Here is an 11,520-nt window from a genome sequence, read left to right as displayed (position 1 = left end):
TTAATCATCGTTCTCTCCCAAAGAAGCAGCAAACCTCAGTTTTACATCTTCCCTTTGAACCTTTTCTTTACAACGATCTGTGTTTTCAGTTTTGTCTATTTAGGCCTGGTGAATTCTGGTGATTCATGGGGCGTTCAAACACAGTGGGAGATTATAGGATTCACCTTTAAATATATTCAAAGAACCAAACGAGAGGAGAAACATCCAGCCGCTCCTGCAGGCCGAGTGTTCATGAAGAGCAGCTGCATTCTGCTTCCTGCAGGTCCAAAGGACCATGATGCATTGCGAGGCCGCCTCGTTAACGTTCGTGCAACGAGCACGATCGACAAAAATAAACGATTAGCAGCTGAGATAACGGCCTCTTCAGGGGCAGGTATCTCGCCTCGGATCAGTGTGTGTTCTTTTCACTCACACAACTGTGACGCAGATTATGTGACACGCAAGTGGAATTGTTGAGCTCGGTCGATGTCGAGGGTTTTTCTCTTCAAAGAGGAGATCGAACCAATCGGACACAAACGTCGGCCGCGCTGCTGTTCCTGGAGGAGAGACGCTGGGAATGGATTTGTTTGCGTTCATTAAGCCGCTCGGCTTTGATGAAATAAATTCAAACGGATGAAACGATGCAGCAGTGTAAGATAAGAAACTGTTCGCTTCCTGTGGTCACAAAGAAGAAGTCAGTTTGGCCAATCAGAAGGAGGGAGGTTTTATCTCTTATCTCTTGTTAGTTTATGGATCTTTTTAGCTGACATGCTCAGCTGATGAAATCTATACAAGCTGATGGCCTTTCTGCTTCTCTTTGGTTTCATTTCACTTTAAAAATCCACTTGCAGAGACTTGAAGCCGGCTCTGCGTTGGTTCCTCCATCACACTGAAGGTTTAGCTGCTCTTCATTTGTTTGTCCTCGTATTTAAATGACTGCTGTGCAGCTGTAAGCAGGACCTCTTCTCTTAAAGAGTCAAGTCATTATTATCAGATATTAAGTCATTATTATCAGATATTAAGTCATTATTATCAGATATTAAGTCATTATTATCAGATATTAAGTCATTATTATCAGATATTAAGTCATTATTATCAGATATTAAGTCATTATTTTAAGATCAGACTCAGGAGTAACGTTTGTCCTTTTTAAGGTTTTCATCTTCTAATTTTTTTAAATTTTACTGGCAGAGATGGGCTTCCACACGTGTGTGTGTGTGTGTGTGTGTGTGTGTGTGTGTGTGTGTGTGTGTGTGTGTGTGTGTGCGCGCGCGCGTCGTCCTCACCGGCGCCGAGTTGTCCTTGTTCCCTCTGGACCGGACCATCCTGCCCAGGACCTCCAGTCCTTCAATGGTGATGTTCCCCGCCGCGTTGACGCTTTTCTCGGCCACGGCGCTGCAGTCGATCACCACCTTGGCGCTCGTCTTGCTGATGGCGATGTGAAGCTGCGTGAGAGGAAACAAACCCACACGTTCAGTGCTGAGAATCTTATATGTAGAAAAACATGCATACACCAAAAACTGACAACATAAATAATAATGTGCAATATAAATATCAACGTATACTACTGTGTGATGCGGATATTTCATATTTCATATGTGCAACGATGTGAACTCAACCATTCGGTCCGATTATATCTTGTTTTAATATAATAAAGGATAATCTTATCTTATTATATGATAACAAACACTGTTCACACAGGAAGAGCAGCAACGTGCTTCACAACCAGGGAAAATAGACAAAGAATGAAATAAGATGGAAAATAAAACATTCTTGATAAAATAAGAGAAAGATTAAAAAACAAGAATAAAGCCACAAGCGGCCATGACGGGGTTCAGCAGAGAGCTGCTCTCAGGCGTCACAAAGTCATTTCTTCTGGTTTCATTCAGTCTGAAGCAGAACTGAGAACAAACACACTTGTTTCATGATGACGACGTGCAGCCGGCATGTTTCACAGCTTAGTCACAAAGATCCAGCATGTTGGGTGAAGTTTGGACAGACGTTCACAGCTTTAGCACCATATTTGAACCCGTGCACATGATCTGAACCGGTGGCGCCCCCTATTGACTGATTCCAGAATAGTTCAACATCATCAGCATGAAACATATCCTGTGAGTTTAGCATTGATCGGACAAACAGTTACTGATATACTGTCTGATTTGTGTTGAGTCATGCTGTTGTTGTTGTTTTTTTGCATCTGTAGCGCCCCCTGGTGGTCCAAACCTTCAGGGTACGTTTCAGGTTCTCTTGTGGAGATACCCTGCACGTTCTGGGATTATTGACGATGGTCTAGTTAAGTGCTGAGTCATCTTTCATACAAGGAATGCTGCACAAAATGCTTTAAACTCAATAAAATGCACAAAGCAGCAGCATCAAAAGCTCTCCTCCTCTTCTTATCTTTCCTACATCAGTGATGCAGATGTCAGGTTTTAAGAGACTATTTCGCTTCAAATGAACCGTCTGCTGTCTGTGTCTGTTGTCTGTTGTCTGTTGTTGACGGTAGAGCTGGTGGGAGAACAGCGCCCTCTTCCTGTGTGGAGCTGTAGAGCCCCAACCAGGTTCCTCTCCTGGAGGCTCACAGCCCACTGTACTCTACTGTACTGTACTCTACTGTACTGGACTCTACTGTACTGGACTCTACTGTACTGTACTGGACTCTACTGTACTGTACTGGACTATATTGTACTGTACTCTACTGTACTGTACTCTACTGTACTGTACTCTATTCTACTGTACTCTATTGTACTGTACTGTACTGGACTCTACTCTACTGTACTCTACTGGACTCTACTGTACTCTACTGTACTGGACTCTACTCTACTGTACTCTACTGTACTGGACTCTACTGTACTGGACTCTACTCTACTGGACTCTACTCTACTGTACTGTACTGGACTCTACACTGACACAAACATCGTTTAGAAGTCTCAGATTCAGAGTGAACAGGTCGATGTTACACTTTAAAAAGACACAAACAAAGACGTATAGAAGGACGGAGCACGGATGAAAATAAAAAACAATAACGAACAAATAGCTCAACAGATGAGACGAAACCTCACAGACGACTATCGACTTGTTCCCAACTGTCACATAAAGTGTTTGACATTTGATTTCAGTTGACTGACGATACAGTTTGTTTTAATCTGGAGTACTAATGAAGTCTGAACATGTTTATTTTCTTGGGAGACCGTTAAATAGATGATGAAAGAAATGCATTAAAAAACTATTTCAAAATAAGTCTAATAATTCACAACACACACACACACACACACACACACACACACACACACACACACACACACACACACACACACACACACAAATTACAGACAAAGAGCTGCGTCTGGCTGCGTCTCATGTCACCTGATTTGACTCTAAACATCACATTTCAGAGCTTGTGTTGAAGACGAACCTATTTGCAGCGTTAAGACGTTTATAGCTGCACGAGCTGCAGCTGCAACTGGGACACAGTCAGGAGCGCACGTGGACACTAAACTAAAGTTACCTCCCTGAGTGACATCGCTATTAATAATTACACAGGCAGGAAGTCATCATCACCGGCATGGACAGGCGGAGGAGACGCTGCCTCTCTGCTGTTGTTGTTGTTGTTTGTCTGGAGTATCTCAGTCTGTGTGCGTTTCTCTATTTCCCACCTTTTTATTTTAGTTAAATCTTTTCTATCGAGGGTACAATTCTATTTCACAACGATGCAAATGAACTTGTTAACAAGCTCCATGTTTGTCCTGACAAAGAGGGAATAAAGAAACACCTTGATGTCTCCTTAATGTTGGTTAGAAGTGAACATTAGATTTAATCTTTACAAAGAAACGAGACATCAAGGACGCGGGACAGGACTCGTTTCATGATGAGACACTTTGATAAGTCAATATTTTAAGAAAGCTTGTCGTTATTCTGTGATGCTACGTGATGGTTCTGATATTCTAAGTCCTTATTTTAAGATATTAAGTATTATTTTAAGATGTTAAGTTATTATTTTGAGATCCTTAGTCAGTCGTCAAGATTTGTCATTAAAATTATTAGAAAATTTCATTTTTTTAAGGTTTTCATCTTCTTATTTTTTAAATTTTACTGGCAGAGACGGGCTTCCACAGTGTGTGTGTGCTTGTGTATGTGTGTGTGTGTGTGTGTGACTGGTACATTTGTCCCTCCGTCCTGCTTTAACACTGCAGAACTGTAACATGAACCCTGTTGAGAGTGTGACGTGTGAAGCATCGTCTAAAAAGCTGCTAAAGGAAATTCATACGCTCTCGTCATATTTCCAAGACGTCAGCTTTTCAGGAACCGAGAGATGTGACAGCCAGTCAGAAGCAGAAGAACATCTACCGAGCGTGAAACTCTTTACAAAGCCGAGGAGAGACTGAACTCTGGTGACCCCCAGGGGACCAGTCAGTGACGTCCTCTGATCCATAACCACATGAATCTACACAGACGTCACCGAGCAGGTTCTGTACTGGTCCTCTGGGTTTATAACATCCACTGTATGCAGTGGCGCGCGCACACACACACAAACACACAACACACACACACACACACACACACACACACACACACACACACACACACACACACACACACACACACACACACACACACACACACACACACACACACACACACACACACACACAGCGAGCAGAACAAAAGGTGAGAAGGTAAGCGGGATAAGCTGTGCTGACAGCGAGCAGACAGAACTGACTGCAGATCAGTCAGCGAGTCCTTCGGCACTGACACACTTCAGGCTCGGGGCTACGACTCGACTGCAGTCGGTCTGTCAGGGACTCAAACCGCCGTCTCACCGCTCAGCGAGGCTCCAGATAAAGAGAGGAACGAGGCTGCGGGAAGGAGACGACTGAGCAAATAAACAAGCCGATACACAAAAGAACATCTGAACCGATCCACCCAAAGCTCATCAATAGAAACACGAGTGATGCAGTCAGTTCGTCAGCTCACTACTCAGTCAGCTAGTAAAGCAAAAGGTTAGTAAGTCAACCAACCAACACAACATGCCCATCAGCCACTCACTTTATATCTTTTAAAGGGGACATGTCGTGCTCATTTTCAGGTTCATATTTGTGTTTGGGGGTTTCTACTGGGACACGTTTAGCTGCTTTTAATGTTAAACACACATTATTTTTCTTGTACTGTCCGTCTGAATATACCTGCGTTCACCTTCAGTCTAAAATGCTCCGTTTTTGCGCCTGTCTCTTTAAGAGCTGTGGCACAAATAACGTAATAAATTTACTGAAAGATGTAATACAATTTTCACTTAACCTGATCAAATATGTAATAAAACCCAATAACGTAATAACTCAATGAATAATGTCATAAAAAACATTACATTTTCACTGATAATTTAATACCTTTCAGCTGGTCTTTTCCTCTTTAATGCTCATGATGTAATCATTTAGACGGATAACGTAATCATGTAAACGGTGATTTTTTTCTCAGAAATGTAAAGTGTCTTTTTTTTATAATCCTCCATCTGATAAAAATAAACTTAGATGCATTTTAACGCTCTATTTGCATTCGAAGACTAAACTGAATTCATCACGTGGGTGTAATGGGTACTGCCAGAACTAATGAATGAATGAGATTAGCAAGAAGCTATCGTTGAGGTGCCGAGAGCACAAACACACACATCACGTTAGATAAAGTGGGATATACTCATAGACTGTATGTAAGAGGTGGTTGTAGTCGTTGACGCTTTATGGTCTGTTTGACTCTAAATGGACCATAATGTACTAAATGAACATCATGCTGTATTGAAGAAGACTTGAAACTAGAGATTGAGACCATGAACTCATGTTTACAATGTTTACTGAGGTAATAAATCAAGAGAGAAGTAGAGTCATTTTCTCATAGACTTCTATACAACCAGAGGAGTCGCCCCCTGGTGGACACTAGCGAGAATGCAGCTTTAACACATGAAGCTTTGACTTCACTCAACAGATCCGCAGGTTGTCACGTTGATATCCTGTGATTGTATTTGTCCAGTAACTCTGAAGCATTTTCACTTTGAGATGTTTGAGTGAGAGAAGCTCTTGTAACTCGGTGCAGTTTTGGAGAACATGTAAGGTATTTAAAAGTCATTATCTTATTTTGAACTTTATTTATTTTTCCATTTAAAAAACGTTTGAGTTTGCTGCCAATCATAGATCTAAAGAAGACAGAATTAGACTTTTAATCAGACTCAACCCGGTCAGTCCGAGTGAAGCCTGGCGTGCAAATGAAGAGAGAACCGGAGAGACTCTGACCTTATGGAAGCTGCCGTAGAAGAGCTTTTTGATCTCTGGCCCTTCGAAGGTCACCGTCTGGAACTCTCCTTTGTAGTCGTTGTTGAAGAACGTCAGAGTCTTTCCTCCGTCTGCAGGAAGACACACACACACACACACACACACACACACACACACACACACACACACACACACACGGATCAGTCATGACACTGAGCCAGTTACAAAATCCTGAATCTATATTTAATATCTACAATACCAATAGGTATCGATTTCATGATTCTTTTTACCTGAATTGCATCGCTCGTGTTTCATACGTTTAAAAACAACAGAAATAAAGTTATTATTATTATAATTATTATCCTTATCCCAGACTCACTGTCCAGGATGACTCCCACCAGCGGCTCGTTGTTCTTGTCCAGGACCTCCCAGAGGGCGAAGGGCTCCTCCGGCGTGTCGGGCAGCAGTCTGAACAGCAGGGTGATGGTGTAGTCGGAGGGCAGCCCTTCAGGATGGATGTACCTGTGAGATGGAGGGGGTGGGGACATCACACCCAGGTGAACACTTCTGGTATGTGATCTCTATTTACTATGAGTCCTCAGCTGGAGATATCAGAGATATCATTCATAAAGTCTTCATGCGAGGGGGTGAGATGTCTCCGTGTACCTGGTCGGCTGTGCCAGGAAAGCGTCGCTGTGCAGGTGGAAGCAGGGGAAGGTGTTGAAGGTGCCGGGTACCATGGAAACACCGGAGACGCTGCCGTACCGGTTCTCCACCAGACCGAACAGCTCCATCATACGGAAACCTGAGGTGGGGGGGGGGAGTGGTGAGCATCGTATGAATCGATGTTTAGAGGACAGTTGAACAGTAAGAAGCTGAGTGTGTGATGTTTATTTCTCACCATTTGTTTGATTTTATTCTGCTGCACATGTTCATGTTGGATGTATTCACATCAACGCCTCCCTGTTTATATTAATACTTATTCTACGTACATTAATCTGCACTTCTCCTCCTGCTGAACTGCCTCCATGTCTCAGTGCATGTACTCTGTGCAATGACAATAAAGTCTCATCTAATCTAAGATAATGAACCAATTAGCTTCGGTTATTCTGAGGCTCTATAATCTGGTCACACTGATCGTCATAATGTGATTTCATGTTGGTTATTCTGCACACTCAGCATCTACTGCACCGCCGTCCTCCGACGGTTCCTCATGTGATTTGAGGACAGAGGGTGCAGAACAGATTGAGGCAAATCTGTGAACCGTGATATCAGGCTGTAAATAGATGAGACCGACTCTTACTGGTCCTCTTACTGTTAAGGACAGATGAGGGGACATTTTATGCATACGTGTTTTTTGGGGTTTCTACAAGAATATAATAAACAATAATATTTAAAAGTTTAAATAAACATGTAATGGTAGTACCACCATTACAGTGTAAGGGTCTTCTGAACGTGTTGCACATCCTAAGGGTATTCGAGGTACTTGTACACACGGTATGATGTACTGTTACGTGGATAAACACCACCAGCGTTCACATACCTGGTGTTGTGCTGCCGCTCATCGGTACGGACGGACAAGCTGGGGAAGAAAACAAACGGTGCGTTAGATTCAGAAGAAGACCGAACTCTCTGCCCGCCTGCTGAGCGTCCGGTTACTCACTGGCGGTGGCGGCCTCGCACACAAAGGTCACCAGCTTCTCCTCGATCTTCGTGAAGGCGTCCAGGTCGTCCACGAAGAACACGTGTCTGTCGCTGGGTTTGCTGGCGATGCTCACCAGCTCCCCGTAGTCGGCGTCAGCGAAGCCGATGGCGAACACGATGTACCCTTTAAAGAAAGAGAGAGAGGGAAAGGTTTAGGACGAGGACCGAGTACGTCGTCTAGAAGATATCATGTAGTTTATGATCTTACATGAGCTTCTGTCGGTCACTTCCTGCTCTTATAAAATGTTCTTTTTATTGAATTAAAATGTGAGCAATAGACTCCACAGTGACATGGTCGTAAATAAATGTTTACGACCATGTTGAGCCAACTGTATATTTACAATTCTTCTGGAATCCTGAAATCTAAAGTGGATCTCAGTTAGAAACAAACATGGCCGCTCTGACCTTCCATCTGCATCTCCTTGGACACCTTGTTGACATCGTCCTGCGATCGGCCGTCAGTGAGCACCACCAGGACGTTGGGGATCCCCCTCCTGACTCCTCCCTCTGCCGTGAAGATGTTCTCCTTCACGTGCTGGATGGCTCGACCTGATCGGACAGACGGATTATTTCAGAGTGTGGGAGAAGGAGCAGGTACTGGGACGTCCTGTAACTGTTTTAAGGAATTCACTGGGAGCAGTGGGAGCAGTGGGGAAGAGATTCTTGGCTCCAGGTGACCGAGTGCTCCTGTGCTGTTCTACGGTGCGGTGATCGTCGCTGTGGGAGAACTCCTCTCACAGAGCTGCTCTCCCTGCAGGAGGAACCGACTGCGCTGCTTTGCAAACACTGATTAATGATTACACCTCTCCCTGCTTCCCCACACACTTCCTCTCATTACACACACACACACACACACACACACACACTTCATGTAAATACAGGCTTCTATGCATCAAACACAGATTGTAGGCATTAATGCAGCGTGTGCAAACTCCTTATTTGCTTTACGTGAACGTGAGCATGAAGACACTGGAAGTCTGGAAGCAGACACTGATTTAATTTCCTGAGTGTGTGTTTGCCTGCTGCTCAATAAGTATTGACGACGGTTAAAAGAAACTGTGTGTGTGTGTGTGTGTGTGTGTGCACGTTCCACGAGGTGTCTTTTCTTGGATCTTCCCTAACCTCTCCCACGCTGCGATAACAAACTAAAGCCACGGGTGTAAAAGCTCAGCAGCGGTTCCCCCGTAGGAGCGGTTCTGCTCGCGGCTCACCCGTCTTGGTGTTCCCTCCCTTGTAGGCGATCTTGTTGATGGCGTCCAGCAGTCGCTCCTTGTCGCTGTACGAGTTCAGCTTGAACTCGGTCCGGGCGTCGTCACTGAACTGGGCGATGGCCACCTGACGACACGGGAACCAAACCAATCAGAACACCGTTTAGTTTAGAGGCCGAGCACATGGCACGGACACACTCCTCCTCTCTATGGCTTACAGCACTCACACTGAACCTGTGAGGTGGTGAGAGCCTGGTTTAGGTGAACTGACCCTTTAACTGTCGTAGTGGCAGCATCTATGGAGAGCATACGGTTGTGGGGACACTTGTCTTTTTTAAATGCAACTTTTGTGATCGACTGTCGTAACTCAGCTGTTTAACACATAACTGTTCAATACGAACTTCCTGATTGGATCGTGAATGTTGAAACTCCTCCTGTTGTGACCGGACTGAACTCAGATCAGCGGAGAGAACTTAAATAAACTACCGACACAGCAGAAAACACCATGCAGAGAGTACAGATGAGCTGGTTCTTACAGCCGCCTGGGAGAACACTCTCTATTTGTACATAATGAAACAACATGACAGAGCAGCTCAGCGGGCGTGTTTCACTGGAGACACCGGCAGAATACGCATGTTATGGAAACGACACAGTTTGTCCTAAAAAATGTCTTTTACTTGGTCATTCAGTGCTGGTCATCAAGAGTGTAGCGCAGGTTCGAGAGGTTAGTTTAAAGCTTACATAGAAAAGATAATAAATATTCTTCACTCTGTCTTGATGCTGAAATGATTCGTTGATTAATCGATTAGTAATCGCTGAAGTCGGTGTTCCAGGTCGGGTTTTGGGCCGTTTGTTGTCTAGAAGACGTCATTTAGAAATGAACCTCTCTTCTGCCATAAGCACCATAAAACAACAGGCTGTATTGTGTTTACTTAAAGTAGCAGCCTTGTTGAGGGAACACAATACTGACTGAGCCTTCGGCCGACTGATGAAAGTATTTTAACACGCCATCATTCTTAATGATTGCCACTTTAAATAAAAATGATAAGAATCCAGAAAACACATAAGTGAGGTTTCATTTAGACCGGTCTTTGTGGGCGTGTCAGGAAAATATATATAAAATATATAGTTTAACACAGGAGCAGAAAGCAGAACTCAAGTCACCAAACACTGGACAGGAACCAGGAAGAAAAAGCTCCTCTGCCTCAAAGAAACAGCCAAACAGAGGTCCAGGTCTCTCTGGAGGTATCTCCTGTTATCACAAAGACTTCCTGTCAAACCAACCCGCCCATCACACCGTGTGACTTCAGAGCCACCAGACCAGTACCAGCGTTTTCACGGACCACCTACCTGCGTGCCGTCCGGGCCGATCTGGTCCAGAGCTCCGGTGGTGCTGTACAGGAAGCGGATGATCTTCAGGAAGTTCTCGTCACCGATACTCCAGGAGCCGTCCACCAGGAAGACCAGGTCCGCTTTGGCCGCCTTACAGACTAGACAGAGGGGAGAGAGAGCACACGGTTAGGGTTAGTGTCTCTCTGATTGTTAAAAAACTTCAGTAATGTAAAAAAATACTTATTTGACTTTATTTAATGAGTCACTTCTGTTGTGTTCAGTCAAAGTGGAGATTCTCAAAACAGATATTTAACATGTTTGTTGTCTCTTTGGTGGACTTTCTTTAGTTTTCTTTGCTGAACTCAAAGATGGATTTATTCTCTGCTTTCTTTGTTCTTCTTGTTATAAAACGTCGCTTTCACTTCTCTTTTTATCGCCGCGCGAATAAACAAACTTGATCTTTATGGACGACGACTCGGGAAGAAAAGCAGCTTTTAAATGAAGTGGAGCTTTGATAGATTCGACTTGTGAACGATTGGAAAAGTGTTAAACTCGTTAAAAGTTGCCTCACCAATCGGTCCAACGGCTTCCCCTTCCTCCTCTAATGAATCACATTTAAGGGTCAGCTGCTGCCCCCCCCCGCCGATTGATTCTGTCATCTGCAAACATTTACTTAGTAAACTGATATTCTTTCACAATAAAAGCCCAGCCTTGCATCGATCAAGTTCTCCAAAGGGAGAAGCGCTGATATAGATTTATTACTTCTTTTCAGCTGTTGGACCCTCAGAACCCACGTCTGCTGCTAAACACCAGACAGAAGGAAGCAGTGGCAACACTTCTGGACACTTAGAGGAATATGTATGAAGTTTAAATCTCAGTGTTGCGTTTCTCTCATTCGTTATTACTGAAGACATCTTTGAGTTCTCTCTGCTTCTACTACTGTTCAGGCTGCTTCCTGTTTTGTTCTTCTCCCGTCACACATTTAACAGCTACGTAATGTTTAAAACAAAAGGTTGATTCTGTGCTGACGGATGTGTGAAGAA

At 43.9% G+C, this 11,520-nt stretch overlaps 1 protein-coding gene across 1 annotated transcript in view; it reads right to left on the bottom strand.

Annotated features, from left to right (window-relative positions):
• The window catches only part of col14a1b (collagen, type XIV, alpha 1b), a 136,866-nt gene that overhangs the window by 33,455 nt on the left and 91,891 nt on the right, over positions 1–11,520 (bottom strand). Inside the window, exons 25-33 of the mRNA XM_076082365.1 lie at positions 10,496–10,635; positions 9,149–9,272; positions 8,343–8,486; positions 7,897–8,061; positions 7,777–7,815; positions 6,900–7,038; positions 6,613–6,755; positions 6,255–6,364; positions 1,266–1,424 (exon numbers count right to left, since the gene is read on the bottom strand). Coding sequence (XP_075938480.1) covers positions 1,266–1,424; positions 6,255–6,364; positions 6,613–6,755; positions 6,900–7,038; positions 7,777–7,815; positions 7,897–8,061; positions 8,343–8,486; positions 9,149–9,272; positions 10,496–10,635 — 1,163 coding nt within the window. The remainder of the gene's footprint in view (positions 1–1,265; positions 1,425–6,254; positions 6,365–6,612; positions 6,756–6,899; positions 7,039–7,776; positions 7,816–7,896; positions 8,062–8,342; positions 8,487–9,148; positions 9,273–10,495; positions 10,636–11,520) is intronic.

This window comes from Anarhichas minor, unplaced genomic scaffold (assembly GCF_050575085.1).
Source record: "Anarhichas minor isolate MPS153535 unplaced genomic scaffold, ASM5057508v1 ptg000094l, whole genome shotgun sequence".
In the NCBI taxonomy this organism is placed as follows: domain Eukaryota; kingdom Metazoa; phylum Chordata; class Actinopteri; order Perciformes; family Anarhichadidae; genus Anarhichas; species Anarhichas minor.
The sequence above is the reverse complement of the archived record's forward strand: the minus strand, read 5'-3'. Positions and strand labels throughout refer to the sequence as shown.